The sequence below is a fragment of the Hypanus sabinus genome, chromosome 19 (assembly GCF_030144855.1).
Source record: "Hypanus sabinus isolate sHypSab1 chromosome 19, sHypSab1.hap1, whole genome shotgun sequence".
Classification (NCBI taxonomy): Eukaryota; Metazoa; Chordata; class Chondrichthyes; order Myliobatiformes; family Dasyatidae; genus Hypanus; species Hypanus sabinus.
This window is the reverse complement of record NC_082724.1, coordinates 64,270,671-64,288,170: the sequence shown is the minus strand read 5'-3', so window position 1 is coordinate 64,288,170 and position 17,500 is coordinate 64,270,671. Positions and strand designations below refer to the sequence as shown.

At 38.0% G+C, this 17,500-nt stretch overlaps 1 protein-coding gene across 1 annotated transcript in view; it reads right to left on the bottom strand.

The window, feature by feature from the left end:
• dock3 (dedicator of cytokinesis 3) overlaps positions 1 to 17,500 on the bottom strand; it is a 964,109-nt gene that overhangs the window by 103,195 nt on the left and 843,414 nt on the right. Inside the window, exon 35 of the mRNA XM_059944552.1 lies at positions 2,555 to 2,615. Within this exon, the coding sequence (XP_059800535.1) occupies positions 2,555 to 2,615 (61 nt within the window). The remainder of the gene's footprint in view (positions 1 to 2,554; positions 2,616 to 17,500) is intronic.

Below are 17,500 nucleotides of genomic sequence, written 5' to 3'. Positions count from 1 at the left end.
TAATTAAAATGTATTTTATGTTAGTTTTTGAAATGTAATTCTAAATTTGAAGATTATGGTGATCTTGTACAATCTAAATAAGACATTGTGGCGACCCATTTCCTGACACATCCGAACCGGCTCACAATTAGCCAGCGTTCAGGCTAAGGGAGATAGCCTACGGGGGTTTGTGAGTACGTGTCTTTTGCAGCATCCGCGCCCATGGGGGGGGGGGGGGCGGGTTGAGGGAGGCTTAAAAGCAAGGCTGTTTAGTTCGAATAAAGCTATCTTTGACTGCAGTTTACTGACTGCGTGTAGCACACCGCTACAACGGGTTTTTATCGCTGGCTGTCCAGAGGGAAGGTGCTGAAATGCTTTGTCGCATGTCTGGAAGAAGTGAAAACTTTCCTGGGCAGCAAAGGGCCCACCTTTCCTGAGCTGGAACAGCCAGAGTGGCTGGAAAAGCTACACTTCATGGTAGACATGACAGCGCACCTGAACACAGCTCTTCAGGGGTAAGGACGTACAGCCCTGCACATGTTGGAGGATGTTTTGGCATTCGAGCGCAAGTTGACAGTGCTTGCCAGAGATTTACAGAAAGGCACATTGTCTCACTTCCCCAATTTGAGAGAGTTCAAACAAGGTCACGACATGATAAATTCGGAGTATTTACATTCTGCAATCATCGCAATGCAAACATCGTTTGGGAAACGCTTCTGTGAGTTCAGAGAGGAAAAAAACACATTATCCTTCCTGGTCACTCCCCTAAGCATCGATCCATCCCTACTGAATACGACTGCATTGTCAGGTGTGAGTCAACCTGACCAAGTATGATAAATATTTTAATTGCCTATTATTTTACGTATATTCATATGTTTTCATTGTTCAGTGAAATAGTCCTTTTATTTTTCAGGTTGACAGCTGGCTGACGTTATTTTTGGTTTGCTGCTGGCGGCAAATTTAAGTTTGGCGTTTTTCATAAATACAAGAAGGACTCAAATAGATGTTGAGTATTTTACTTAAAAGTAACCTTCAACCCAACGTCTTTTTTTCGGAGTTCAAAATGTTTTTGTTGCATGCAGAAATGTAATTTCGTTTTCTCTGCAGGAGTTCATCATTTCATAAATGCAACACATTATAGTTTGTTTATACATAGTATAAAGGCAAAACAAAACGTTGTATGCAGTGTTACTTCATTTTAAATGTCAAACGGGTTTTGCGGCTCCCAGTGTTTTCTTTTCTGTGGGAAACGGGTCCAAGTGGCTCTTTCAGTGGTAAAGGTTGCTGACCCCTGGCCTAGACAGAGTAGATGTGAAAAGGATGTTTCCCATGGTTGGAGAGTCTAGGACAAGAGGGCATAACCTCAGGATAGAGGGGTGCCCTTTTAAAACAGAGGTGCAGAAAAATTTCTTTAGCCAAAGGGAGGTGAATTTGTGGAATATGTTGCCGTATGCAGCTATGGAGGCCAGGTTGTTGGGTGTATTTAAGACAGAGATTGATAGGTTCTTGATTGTGCATGACATCAAAGGCTTTGGGGAGAAGACAGGGAACTGGGGTTGAGGAGGAGATGGGAAAAAGGATCAACCATGATTAAATGGCGGAGCAGACTCGATGGGCCAGATGGCCTAATTCTGCTCCTATGTCTTATGGTCTTATAAATGAATAAATCCAAATCGAATCTGAATTGAATATAAGCCATGCTCTTCCTTATGGAATGTTTGATGTGACTGTGTTCAGGGAGTTTTACTCTGCATTCAACCAAGCTATATGAAATACTTCTGAAGAATCCATAACCTTCCACCAAAGTCACGTGTAACAGCCTGGGAAAGGTTTCACTACTAATGTGATGGTCTTTCTGTAGAAGCACTACTAATGTGATGGTTTTTCTGTAGCAACTGTGTTTGGGTTCTGGCTAGAGATAACGGGGGCTCCGCTGTTCAATGAAGGGAATGTTTTTTACTTGTTGCGTGCTTGCAACTGAGGTGATCTGGGTCTTTTGTTTGGCAGAAGATGGTGAGAGAAGAAGCCAGAAAGGAGAGGTTGTAGACACCGGAAAGGAGTGTTCTTGGAGTGGGGCTGGGAGTCGACGAAGCCCAGGGAAATCGATGGAGGACCAGCGGAAGGGAAGCCGTGAGCTCCAACTTGTGCACATTGGACTGTTTCAATAAAATGGGCCCTTTTCTTTTTTTTACTTTACTTAACCCTTTAGTCAAATTACGAATTACAAAGCTAAATTGTTTAATTGCATATGGTATACTGTCTGTCATTTCGTGGTACTAATTTGTAACAGGGTAATACATCACGCAGCATCCACACAAACAGGGGGTTTTGCATCTCAATCTCATACGTTTGGTGGGGCCAGAGATTGTCTTCCCTAGACTTACACAGCCGACAGAACCAGATGGTTACATGTGTTATAGAAATACTGAGAGGACTATAATTTACATCTAACTCAAAGCATACCTGATCAAGAAATGCATGTCAATGGCACTTTGTAATGAAATTGGAATTACATTTTTATTTCTTTTAGTGAAAAGAAAAATCACCTTAGATAAAGAGAAATTTTACTGCTTACCAACAAATTAACAGTACAACCAATCTTCTTATTTTCAGCATCATCTCCTTTCATACAATCCCTATTGAAAAAAAAGGAACTTGTGCTTAGGAGCTGTTTCTACAGATACAAAAATACATGACATTGTATTGGATTTATTATAAAGCATACTGGATTTCTCTAAAATAATACAGGTAACCTTTTAAGTGAAATCAGACTGAAACTTCACTGCCATAATATAGTGTCTCCATATATAATCACATCCTAAAGTTTCATAAAGTGCCATGAGAAAGGAATTGGACAACCAAGTACCTAAATTTTGTGCTGCACTACAACAGATTCAAATGTTTCAGGGAATAGATCTGTTAGTATAAGTTGTGTGGGGGGGGGGGCAGTTAAAATTTAACAGTTTTTCAGAAAGCTAACTCTTCATTTCATCAGTTTGAACCAGGAGTGGTAGTAAGTCCTTCGGTGTCTAGAGATTGCTTCACACTTAGTCGGATCATGGCTGATCTATTACTCAACTCTTTATCTTCATGTCCTCACCAAATGAGCTTCTCATATTCTCAAAACTTATACTTCCAAGTGACACAACATTCAAAATCTTGGGGTGAGAGAATTACAGACTTCTGCTAAAATTTGTGTGTGATTTGCTTTCTGATGTTTTCCTCAAGTGAATTTATTCAAATCTCAGTAGAGAGTTTGGTGAATGTTATGTTGCAGTGTCCACTGCAGCAGAGTGCCACAGTGTTCAGCTGGTCATTGGCTTATTATTGTCACAGTACTGAGATATTGTGAAAAGCATTATTTTATTTCTTTAGAGATACAGCACGGTAATAGGCCCATTCAGCCGAATGAGCCCATGCAGCCTGATTACACCTATGTGATCAGTCAACCTGCTAACCCATACATCTTTGGAATGTGGGAGGAAACTGAAGCATCCAGTGGAAATCCACGCTGTCATGAGGAAAACATACAATGTCCTCACAGACAGTGATGGAATTGAACGCAAATCACTGGCATTATGGTAACTGCTATGCTATCTTGCATGCTACCCTGACTCGTCATTCAATACATAAAGTAGTACAAAGGTGGGGGGAGGGGAATTGTTACTGATGCAGAAAGAGACACTTGCAGGTAGGCTAATAAAGTGCAAGGGACGTGGTGAAGTAGACTGAGATCAAGAGTTCATATTTATTGTGCAGCAGGTCTTAAATGTACAACAGGAAGGGAGCCCAGTGGTTTGTGTTCTCAGGGTTCTCTATCTTCTGTGCAATAGAATGGGGGAGAAGAGAGATTGGCCAGGGTGGCAGGAGTCATTGTTTATATTGACTGCTTGCCTGAGGCAGCAGGAAAAGTATACAGTCGATGGTGGGGAGGTGGTTTGCACGATGGACTGTACTGCATTCACAGCTCCCTGCAGTTACTGTGATTTTGGGCAGAGCAGTTGCCATACAAAGCTGTGAAGCACCCAGATAGATGCTTTCTATAGTGCGTTTAGTGTGTTAGATTTTCATCAGTGACTATCTTTGCAAACTCATCAATTAAATTCTCTGCAGCTTCGTGATCAGCAAATGCTTTATCACCATAAATCTTTAAAATTTAATGCTATGACTTTCTTAAATTTCTGCAACAAGCCTGCTGAATATTGATAACTACCTTCAAATTTCAGTTCCTGATAAATATATCTTTGCTTGTTTCATGTTAAGCGGCATATGTTTACTCAGACGTTGACAAATCCACTCTTTCTAATTTTCATTACATATGTGAGCTGACTTCTCAGAACTGCCTGTGGTGTGCTGAGACCTGCGCATCGCCTGGGAACCTACCCAGAGTTTGTGAAATTTTCCTTTTGTGATTTAATGTCAGTGTTCAAATATTGGATATCAAAAATTTTCAGACTTTGGAATTTTGGAGAGGAAGGTACTCAACCTGTACTTATCTAAATGGTCCTTGAACGTTGTGAGGCAGTTTGTCTTCAACACTTACTCAAGATGCACATTCTAGATTTTAACCACTCTTTTTGTGTCAAAAATTCTTCTTCTAAATCTCCCATTCTCACCATAAACCTCTGCCCTTTGTTTTAGACAACCCCCTATCGTCTACACTACCTACACACTTCCTAATCTTGCAGATGTTGGTCAGGTTTTTGTTTGGATAATTGTTTATCGGGATGGAGGCCAGTGACTAGCGGGGTGCCTCAGGGATCTGTTTTGGGCCCAATGTTGTTTGTAATATACATAAATAATCTGGATGATGGGGTGGTAAATTGGATTAGTAAGTATGCCGATGATACTAAGGTAGGAGGTGTTGTGGATAATGAGGTGGGTTTTCAAAGCTTGCAGGGAGATTTATGCCGGTTAGAAGTATGGGCTGAACGTTGGCAGATGGAGTTTAATGCTGAGAAGTGTGAGGTTCTACATTTTGGCAGGAATAATCCAAATAGAACATACAGGGTAAATGGTAGGGCATTGAGGAATGCAGAACAGAGAGATCTAGGAATAACAGTGCATAGTTCCCTGAAGGTGGAGTCTCATGTAGATAGGGTGGTGAAGAAGGCTTTTGGAACGCTGGCCTTTATAAATCAAAGCATTGAGTACAGAAGTTGGGATGTAATGTTAAAATTGTACAAGGCATTGGTAAGGCCAAATTTGGAATATTGTGTACAGTTCTGGTCACCGAATTATAGGAAAGATATCAATAAATTAGAGAGAGCGTGCAGAGACGATTTACTAGGATGTTACCTGGGTTTCAGCACGTAAGTTACAGAGAAAGGTTGAACAAGTTAGGTCTCTATTCATTGGAGCATAGAAGGTTGAGGGGGGATTTGATCAAGGTATTTAAAATTTTGAATGGGATAGATAGAGTTGATGTGAATAGGCTGTTTCCATTGAGAGTAAGGGAGATTCAAACGAGAGGACATGATTTGAGAGTTAGGGGGCAGAAGTTTAAGGGAAACACGAGGGGGTATTTCTTTACTCAGAGAGAGATAGCTGTGTGGAATGAGCTTCCTGTAGAAGTAGTAGAGGCCAGTTCAGTTGTGTCATTTAAGGTAAAATTGGATAGGTATATGGACAGGAAAGGAATGGAGGGTTATGGGCTGAGTGCGGGTAGGTGGGACTAGGTGAGAGTAAGAGTTCGGCACGGACTAGGAGGGCCGAGATGGCCTGTTTCCATGCTGTGATTGTTATATGGTTATATGGTTATCCTTCAGCATTTTCTGCTCTAAGGAAAGCAAACCCAGACTACTCAAGCTCTGCTTATTAAATGAAATACTCCTGTCCCCTCTGCACCTTCCCAGTGCAATTACACCCTTTTTATACAATGGCAACCAGAACTGCATATGATTTTCGTAATGTAGCCATCCAGTGTTTTAAAACATGATATCCCAAAACTTGCATTTTATACCTTTTTTAAAAGAGCACTTAGTGATAATACTCTTTCATTACCCAGCCCTAATTATCATAGAGAGATAAAGCAGGGAAACAGGCCATTTGGTTCATCAGATCCATGTCCACCATATTCTATATCGAGACAATTCTAGTGCTTGTCTAGATACAAGTTCCACCCAAGGATACTGAAAATGGGAAGGTTAGTTTCCAAAATACAATAATATCATAGGACTGGTAAGTTTCAAGGTAGCAAAGAGGCTAGCGTAACACCAATGATGTGGGTCCTTTTCCTGCCATTGTTTGTAAGGAGTTTGTACGTTCTCCCCATGACTGTGCTCTGGTTTCCTCCCACATTCCAAAGATGCATGGGTTAATAGGTTAATTGGTCACGTGGTTGTAATTGGGAGGTATGGACTTAATGGGCTGGAAGGGCTTGTTACCATGCTGTATTTCTAATTAAAATAGAAATGTTACTGAATTATTCATAATGGGCCACGGATAAACTGAATAATTCCAATCCTATGATTTGTTAGCTCTGGGGAACCTCTAAGAATATCTTAAAAGAACTGAAAAGGGAACTTTTAGAAAAGTACCATGCAGCATACAATCGAGGAAGGCAGTTTACACCTGATGAATTAAACTAATACAACAGCTAGATACATTTGCTGTTGAGTCTTGGAATTGTTGACTTGGATGAATTTTAAAATGTAGCACACCTTTGAAATGAAGTTGAATTTGAGATTCTACACATTTATTCCTAAAAAAGCTCAATATATTGAAACTATGGTACAAACTAGCAGTACATCTTTCAACAAATTTACCTCAAATGTGAGGTATCAACTAATAAACCCCTGATCCTTCTCATTTTAAGACAATCACCAAACATTAAAAACTCAATAAATATTTAAAACACTCCATTAATAAATTTAACTTAACAAATTGTCATTAAAGTCTCTCCCAGGTGTGCCAATTCGCTGAAATTAACAATCAAGCACTTTCTGCACCAGTTCTGATTGAACACAGGATACTCATGTACTGGGAATTACCATAACTTTGGACTATCTTATGAGTTATACCTCTGACTGCACGATGAGTCCAGAGAAATAACTGGTAACTGCTTTTCTTCAAAATAGCATTGAGCTACAGTCTCTATCACAGCTCAGACTTAATTGCATTTTAAGTTTGTACAGATGGTTTTGGGCCAGAGAGGGGAGTTAAGGATCAGATTAAGGTTTAGTGGGAGTGAGGTGGCAGAGTTAGAGGTCAGATTAGAGTTTAGGGCTAGAGATGTGGAGGAGTTAGAAGCTAGGTTTCCCAGACGTGTAGACTTGGGACAAAGGATATTTGGAGTCTATGCCTCCGCTGCACACTTGTAGACGTGGATGGGTGATGAAGGACATCTATGGATGTTAGGTTGTCGCAGGTCCCTTGGATTGGATGCCTGTGCCAGCAGGAGGTGCAAGGGCTGGTCAGTCAGTGGGCCCAGTGCTCGAGCCTGGAATTTGAGGTCTTGTCATCGGCTAGTCTGGGTATTGATACTGATGATCAGAGCCCAAAGGTTGATCAATAGTTGAAGCCAAGGCCTGATGGCTGAAGCCTGGAGACTGGAGACCAGTCTGGAATTGGAGGACTGTTTGCATGGAGGGTGGAAGGGAGGACAGGGGCTTATTTTACTGTTGTTTTGTTGCTTGTCTTGTTCTGTATTGTTATTGTTCTGCTGAGCATTGAGGGCATGCAATGTTGGCCCAGCGCATCCCTAGGTGTGTTGTTTGTTGACACAAATGGCACATTTTACTGTATGTACATGATGTACTGTGCATGATAAATAAATATGAATCTGAACTTCGATATTTTCTTTAAAATCCCAAACCTCCTTCATTTACCCAGTGGCAATATGTACCTCTGGTACTGTATTAACACATCCCGATACCTCTTAGTGATAGTGTCATGTTCAGTTATCAGAAAGAGATTGTTCAATTGATATAAAAATGCATTGCTGGCAGAGTGGCAGCTCTAATCTAAGGTTGACAGGCAACTCTATTTACTAAATGCTGCATAATGATTATTTGATAGACTGTTTGAAAGCAACCAGCCACATTACTCTCTGATTAGTTTGTGCTACAGAGAGATTTGATAAGCCAGAAAGTCAGAGAATTAATGCTTTCATATTAAACATTTTGTTTCAGAAACAACGAGAATTTGGAAAAGGCACTTACCCTTTTAACTAGGGCTAGTGTGATATAGTTCTTTATTTAATATTTAAAATAAAATTCATCTTAATTACCATTGCACCCATTCAGGCATATTATAGGAAATCATTGGTTGTTGACAACATTGGTGATATCATAAAATATTTGTTTTAATTATCAATGTGTTCTTTTAGTTCCAAATTGACCATGCAGACTAGAACACTATATAAAGGCCAAATCATGAGATACAACAGACAGACGGAGAAACAGTCCTGAATTGTCGTAGAAACACAATGCCATTCTCAAGATAAATTACCCGTGATTAATTGCCTGCTTCAGAAAGATGGTTTGTGATATTCATCACCTCTTTCAAACCTGACTAGTATTTTGCAAAGGATGAGTTTTGTCAATTCAAAACTAGGTGCAGCTGATAACCAGACCTTAATGCAGCTACAGGTAGCTGATAGAAACTAGGTCACGCAACCATAAGCTCCCGATAAGGACAAGACAAAGATGGGAAGATTACCCATTCCAGGGCAATGGAAAGGAGAATGATGAGAGTTAACAGCAATGAAACAAATTCCTGGAACCATGACAACGTAGATCAGGAGTATTCAGAGGCACATATTCTGTAACAAGTACTGAAGAAGAATAGGTTTGGTTTTTAGAAGCTTTACATGCCTTTGGATACATGGGTAGGAATTTAATTATTTCCCATGTCAAATCAAATCAATGTGCCCACCATTACATAGTTTCAAACTCACACTATATATAACTGAAACATTCATTACAAATGAAACAAAAAAAGTTGAAGACCCCTTATGGGTTCTGTCAGCTTCATTGGAGGAATCCCATGAACTGATGATGACAATTTGTACATTTAAGCCTCTGGGAAATGTTGCAACATTTATGCACCATGCATGCATTAATATGTTTAAGGATTTGTAATTTTTCAAATAATTATTGTAAGATGTAACTACCAGTAAAAGTCATTGTCAGATAGAAGCTCGTTAGTGAAGGATCTAATGTTGCTCTGCTAGCCACTGCTAACTTTTAAAACTGTATGGTCTGAAATCAATGAAGGAATAAGCACACTGTTAAACTCACAGCACAGCACAGCACAGAGAGCATCACAGCACAGTACAGGCCCTTCAGCTCATTAGCGAAGAATCAACTAACATTGCTCTGCTAGCCATTGCTAACTTTCCGCCCTTTCAAAACATTATTGTCCGAAACTAATGAAGGATAAGCACACTGTTAAATTCATAGAACACAGAATAATAAAGCACAGTAAAGTCCCTTCAGCCCATGATGCTGTGCCAACTTTTTAACCTACTCCAAGATCAATCTAACCCTTCCCTCCTACATAACCCTCCATTTTTCTATCATCCATGTGCTTATCTAAGAATTTCTTAAATACCTTTTACGTATCTACCTCTACCACCATCCCTGGCAGGGCGTTTCATGCACTAACCACTCTTGGTGTAATAAACTATCTCTGACATCCCCTACACTTTCCTCCAATCACCCTGGAAAATGTCCCTGACTATCCACTTGATCTATATCTCTTATCATTTTGTACACCTCTACTGAGCCAGTTCTCACCCTCCTTTGCCCCAAAAAGAAAAGCACTAGCTCACTCAACCTATCCTCAGAAGTTACGCTCTCTAGTCCAAGCTGCACCCTGTTAAATCTCCTCTGCATGCTCTCTAAAGCTTCCACATCTTTCCTATAATGAGGAACCAGAATTGAACATAACCCTGGTCTAACCAGGGGTTAACAGAGTTGCAACATTACCTCATGGCTCTTGAACTCAGTTCTTGACTAATGAAGGCCAACACACCACACACCCTCTTGCAGCTTATGCTACAAATTAGACGGATTTTTGAGAAGAGGGGATCTCACTCAGGTCTACTGTTTGAGCAGAAATGGGAGCAGTGACTCACTTCAGCAAAATAGAGCTTTGAACAGCAACTAATTCACATTTGGGTTGATTAGCAAGAGTAAATTAAAGGAAGGCAGGGACAAGTACAGCAGTCATTGCCAGAGTGGTGATCTTGAGGCTTTAGCTCTTTGAGGCTTCAGTCAGAGAAATCAAAAGAAAAGCTCAAGATAGTTTTTTTGCTCCTTCCCTTCTTTATATCTGCTCAGCTAGGACAGTAGAGAAGTCAGGCAAGATAGTGGTATGCTCCTTTTGTGGGATGTGGGAAGGCAGGGAGACCTCCAGTGTCCCTGATGACAATTGAGAGAAGTGCATCCACCTGCAGCTTCAAACACTCCTTGTTGAGAAGTTGGAGCTGGAACTGGATGAACTCCGGGTCACTTGGGAGGCTGAAGGGGTGATAGATAGGATATATAGAGAGAAAGTTATACCCAAGGTGCAGGACACAGGAAATGGGTGACAGGAAGGGGAAAAGAGTTAAGGAGCTAGTGCAGAGCCAATCAAGTGCCCCCTCTCCCCCCTTCAACAACATGTACAGTGGTATGCAAACGCTTGGGCACCCCTGGTCAAAATTTCTGTTACTGTGAATAGTTAAGTGAGTAGAAGATGAACAGATCTCCAAAAGTCATAAAGTTAAAGATGAAACATTCTCTTCAACATTTTAAGCAAGATTAGTGTATTATTTTTGTTTCGTACGATTTTAGAGTGAAAAAAAGGAAAGGAGCACCATGCAAAAGTTTGGGTACCCCAAGAGATTTGAGCTCTCAGATAACTTTTCTTTCTTTTTCAATCTTTTTATTATTATTATTAATATCAACAAAATAAAATTGATACATAGATAATGGGATTATAAACACACATTTCAACTGAACATGAAAGAATACATAAGCAATGGTTGCAGTATAAATGAGTCTTCCCAAATCATGGATGATACAAATAACAAATAAACAAGGCAAACCTAGGTATATCATAATATATATAAAAAAAACAGAAAAAAGAAAAAGAAAAAAAATTATGCAAAAAAAACTAATCTAATAACTAATAAGGAAAAAACAAAAAAAGAAAAGAGAAAAAGAAAAAATGGAAAAAATGGGCTGTTTATAATATCTCACAAAAATACAAAATCATCAGTGTTGTCAACTCCGATCCTCTCAACATATATAAAATTGAAACTGGAAAAACAAATAGGCTTGGAACAGGGTTCTATTACATCATATGAAAATATTGAATAAATGGTCTCCATATCTTTTCAAATTTAATAGAAGTATCAAATACAACACTTCTATTTTTTTCTAAATTTAGACATAACATAGTTTGAGAAAACCAATGAAATAAGGTAGGATTAATTTCTTTCCAATTCAACAAAATAGATCTTCTATTGTCGAATAGATCATTCGACAAGCGGAAGAGGATAAATGGAGTGAGTCCATCATTGGTAAACCAAAAATTGCAGTAATAGGATGAGGTTGTAAATCAATGTTCAATACCATAGAAATAATATCAAAAATGTCTTTCCAATATTTTTTCAAAAGCGGACATGACCACAACATATGAGTTAAAGACGCTATCTCAGAATGACATCTGTCACAAATAGGATTTATATAGGAATAAAAATGAGCCAATTTATCCTTGGACATATGAGCTCTATGCACAACCTTAAACTGTATTAATGAATGTTTAGCACATCTAGATGATGTATTAACTAATTGAAGAATTTTATCCCAATTCTCAATAGGGATAGTAAGGTTAAGTTCTCTTTCCCAATCATTTTTAATCTTATAGAAGGGCTCTGAACGTATCTTCATAATTATATTGTAAAGTTTTGATATTAGCCCTTTCTGAGAAGGATTTAGTTCAAACAAATTCTCCAAAATACCTGAAGACACAAAATTTGGAAAAGTAGGAAGTACAGTATTTAAGAAATTCCTAATCTGTAAATATCTAAAAAAATGAAATTTAGGCAGATTATATTTATTAGATAATTGTTCAAAAGACATAAGACAATTATCCAAAAATAAATCAGAAAATCATAGTAATCCTTTAGTCTTCCAAGCTGAATAAGCTTGGTCTATAATAGAAGGATAAAAAAAGCAATTGGATACAATAGGAATATTTAAAACAAACTGAATCAACCCAAAAAATTTCTGAAATTGAAACCATATACGTAAAGTATGTTTAACTATCGGGTTGTCAATTCGTTTCGGCAATTTAGAAAGAGCAAAGGGAAGAGAAGTCCCAAAAATAGAACCCAATGAAAATCCTTGTACAGATTTAATTTCCAGGTTCACCCAATGAGGGCTAAAAGATATATCCCAATCCTTTAACCAACATATCAAATATCGGATATTAACTGCCCAATAATAAAATCTAAAATTAGGCAATGCCAACCCACCTTCCTTCCTTGCCTTCTGTAAATATTTATTACCTAATCTAGGATTTTTATTCTGCCATATATATGAGGAAATTTTTGAATCAACATTAGCAAAACAAGATTTCGGAATAAAAATTGGTACCGCTTGAAATATATATAAAAACTTGGGTAAAATAACCATCTTAATAGCATTAATCCGACCTATCAGAGATAAAGATACTGGTGATCATTTAGTAAACAAACATTTAATCTGATCGATTAAGGGTAAAAAATTAACCTTAAATAAGTCCTTAAAGTTTTCTGTGATTTTAATCCCTAAGTAAATAAAAGAGTCATTAACTAATTTAAAAGGTAAATTTCCATAAATTGGAACCTGTCTATTTAAAGGAAACAATTCATTCTTATTAAGATTTAATTTATACCCAGAAAAGTTACTAAATTGAGCCAACAATGATATAACTGCAGGAATGGATTTCTCAGGATAAGAAATAAATAATAATAAATCATCTGTATATAATGATAGCTTATGTATATCTGTCCCACGATTAATGCCAAAAATGTTCCGTGATTCTCTGATAGCAATTGCCAAGGGTTCTAAAGCAATATCAAATAATAATGGACTAAGAGGACAGCCTTGTCTAGTACCCCGAAATAAACGAAAAAAGGGAGATCTTTGATTGTTAGTAAGCACCGAGGCTACTGGAGTATGATTTATCAGTTTAATCCAGGAAATGAATGTCGGACTAAAATTAAACTTCTCAAGCACATTAAATAAGTATGGCCATTCAACTCTATCAAATGCTTTCTCCGCATCTAATGAAATGACACATTTTGAAGTGCTATGTGAAGGAGTATAAACAATATTCAATAATCTCCTAACATTGAAAAAAGAATAGCGATTTTTAATAAAACCAGTTTGATCTTCCAAAATAATTTGGGGTAATACCTTCTCCAGCCTGGATGCCAGTAACTTGGAAAAGATCTTGGAATCTACATTCAATAAAGATATTGGTCTATAGGATGCACAGTCAGTAGGGTCTTTATTTTTCTTCAATATTAAAGAAATGGAAGCTCTATAAAAAAATTGTGGCAGATTGCCCAATCTAATTGCTTCTTCAAAAACCGTGCATAACCAAGCAGAAAAACATTTAAAAAATTCTACTGTATACCCATCTGGACCTGGTGCATTCCCAGAATTCATTGAGGAAATAACCCCTTTAATATTTGCATCCGTAATAGGAATTTCTAATATTGAAAGATCATCTGATGATAATTTTGGAAAATTCAATTTCCCAAGAAAATCACACATGGTATTATGATCATGAGGGAATTTGGAATGAAACAGGGAGGTATAAAAATCTTGAAATGGTTTGTTTATCTCATCATGGTTAACTGTCAGATCCCCATTCTGCTGACGGATCTTAGTAGTTTGACGTTTAACCAAAGCATTCTTCAATTGACTAGCTAACAGTTTACCCGATTTATCACTATGTATATAAAAATCAGATCTGGTTTTCATTAATTGATTTTCAATCAAAGATGTAAGTAATAAACTATGTTCCATTTGAAGTTCAACCCTTTGTTTATAAAGCTCCTTACTAGGAGTAGTCAAATATTTCTTGTCAATCTCTTTAATTTTATCAACCAATAAAAGAGTTTCCTTCTTAATGTGTTTTCTTAGACCAACGGAGTAGGAGATAATCTGTCCACGTATATATGCTTTAAAAGTGTCCCAAAGTGTTTCGCAAGAAATATCATCTGTGGAATTAGTTGAAAAGGAGAAATCGATCTGTTCCTTCATAAATTTAATAAAATCCGGATCTTGCAGTAAGGTAGAATCAAGTCACCATTGTCTAGCACTAGAAGCAGTATCCGTAAATTTAATAGAAAGTTTTAATGGAGCATGGTCAGAGATGGCTATAATATCATAATTACAACCAATTACCGATGGAATAAAACAAAAAATAATCAATTCTCGAGTAGGAATGATAAACATGTGAGAAAAAAATGAAAACTCTTTGTCCTTAGAATGCCGAAATCTCCAAATATCAAAAATTCCATTATCTGTCAAAAAAGAGTTAATACAAGTGGCCGACTTATTAGGTAAAGTCTGAGTAGATATAGTTTTGTCCAACAAAGGATTTAAACAACAATTAAAGTCACCACCCATTATTAAATTATATTCATTTAGATTAGGTAGAGAAGTAAATAAGGACTTAAAAAATCAGAACAATCCACATTTGGAGCATAAACATTAACCATAGCAACCTTTTTGTTAAAAAGTAAGCCAGTAATTAACAAAAATCTACCATTCAGATCTGAAAAGATATCGTGTTGGACAAATGCAATAGAGGAGTCAATACTGTTGATCCCTCCAAAACCTAAAAAAGCGATAATTGTCCTCTTTCCTCACATGAGTTTCTTGTACAAAAATAATATGAGCATTAAGTCTTTGGAATACTTTGAAAATCTTTTTCCGTTTAATCGGATGGTTTAAGCCATTAGTATTCCAAGAGACAAAATTAATGGTCTGAGTCATATTTCTGAATTCAACCCTTTGGTATATAAAGGTTTAAGCAAATTATGAACTCATGCACCCGGAAGAGGAACAAAAATAAGGGGCAGACCTGGAAGTGACAACATAGCAGATATTTTAATAGTTTAAAATCAGCCCAAAAGAAGAAACAAAAAAAAAAACTGATGTAAGTAAGGAACATAAGATTTAGAAAAAAAAACCCTACCCCCCCCACCCAAGAGGAGAAAAGACCATCCCAGCCAGGAAAAGGCTGGGAAAAAGGAGAAATGAAACTAAATCTACCCCCATATCAGCAGAAGACAACTCCGATATAAAGGATAAAAAAAAAATCCACCCAAACTCTAAAGAAATAATAATCACTATACTAAAACCAAACTTCTTAATATAATTGGTAGTAAAAAAAACCAAAAAGAATATAATCACTAGTAACTTATAAATCGGGTTAAAACCCACACAAACCAAAAAAAAAATTAAATTGTGATAAGAAATGCATTATAGGAAGAAGACGAGAGAAAAAAAATGGCGAAATCAAAAAAAAAGCCAAAAATATTTTAGAGAAGAAACCGCCATCTTAGTAAAAAAAAATTCACCTTCGAAGGATTAATAATAATGACCAAAGATAAAGTACAGTAGTTGAAGTAAGTAAAATAAAAAGATTAGTATATCGAAAAAAAAACTTTAATTAGAGTATAAAATATAGAGTAAACCTACACCAATAGCCAGAAACAAAATCTGGTTTTTGAAACAAAAACCATCTTGCATGATCAAAATCATTCATTTATTAGAGATGAGAATCCGTAGTAGTAGGGAAGTTCTCATTCAGAAAACTTCTCGCTTCAGATGCAGAAAGGAAAACACGCCGTGGTGCATTCGGAGGCGAGATTCTGAGACAAATCAAAACTCCCGTTTGACTGCAAAAGACCTTCAGGAAGATTTAGCAGACTCTGGAATGGTGGTGCACTGTTCTACTGTGCAGCGACACCTGCACAAATATGACCTTCATGTAAGAGTCATCAGAAGAAAACCTTTCCTGCATCCTCACCTCAAAATTCAGTGTCAGAAGTTTGCAGAGGATCATCTAAACAAGCCTCACACGCAAAATGCTGGTGGAACGCAGCAGGCTATGCAGCATCTATAGGAAGAAGTACTGTCGACGTTTCCGGCTGAGACTCTTCGTCAGGACTGACAAGCTCTAACCAAGCCTGATGCATTTTGGAAACAAGTCCTGTGGACTGATGAAGTTAAAACAGAACTTTTTGGCCGCAATGAGCAAAGGTATGTTTGGAAAAAAAAGGGTGCAGAATTTCATGAAAAGAACACCTCTCCAACTGTTAAGCACGGGGGTGGATTGATCATGCGTTGGGCTTATGTTGCAGCCAGTGGCATGGGAAACGTTTCACTGGTACAGGGAAGAATGAATTCAATTAAGTACCAGAAAATTCTGGAAGCAAACATCACACCATCTGTAAAGTAGCTGAAGATGAAAAGAGGATGGCTTCTACAACAGGATAATGATCCTAAACACACCTCAAAATCCAGAATGGACTACCTGAAGAGGTGCAAGCTGAAAGTTTTGTCATGGCCCTCACAGTCACCCAACCTAAACATCATCAAAAAATCTGTGGAGAGACCTCAAAACAGCAGCGTATGCAAGACGACCCAAGAATCTCACAGAACTGGAAGCCTTTTGCAAGGAAGAATGTATGAAAATCCCCCAAACAAGAACTGAAAGACTCTTAGCTGGCTACAGAAAGTGTTTACAAGTGTGATACTTGCCAAAGAGGATGTTACTAAGTACTGACCATGCAGGGTGCCCAAACTTTTGCTTCGGGCCCTTTTCCTTTTTTATTATTTTGAAACTGTAAAAGATGGAAATAAAAGCAATCTCGCTTAAAATATTAAGCAAATGTGTCATCTTTAACATTATGCCTTTTGGAAATTAGGTCATCTATTACTTGCTTAGCTATTCACCGTAACAGAAATTTTGACCAGGGGTGCCCACACTTCTGCATGCCACTGTACAGTATATCACTTTGATACTGTTGGCGGTGGGGAGGTGGGGGGAGGTTTGATCTAACAGAAGAAAGTCACAATAGTCAGGTCTCTGGCACTGAATTGGCTCTGTGACTCAGAAGGAAAGGGGGAAAGAAAAGGCATGTCGTGGTGATAAGGGATTTGGTAGTTAGAAGAAGGAGAGGAGGTTCAGTGGACAAGAACAAGGTTCCCAGATGGTATCTTGCCTCCTGGGTGCCAGGACACAGGACATCTTGGATTGAGTCCTCAGCATTCTTAAGTGGGAAGGTGAACTGCCAGGGGTTGTGGTCCATGTAAATTACCATGTAATAAGGGTAGGATGAATGATGAGGTTCTGCATAGGGGGTTCACTTTGGACTTGAAGGCAATTCGATGTGGCAGAACCAAGGCAAGGCGAGGCAGCGGGCACATCACCAACAGCAAGGAAGATCTGAGGTTTGATCATGTTAAGTGCCATACCGTATCAGGAAGGTCAGTTACAGGCTGAATCAAGATGGCAAGTT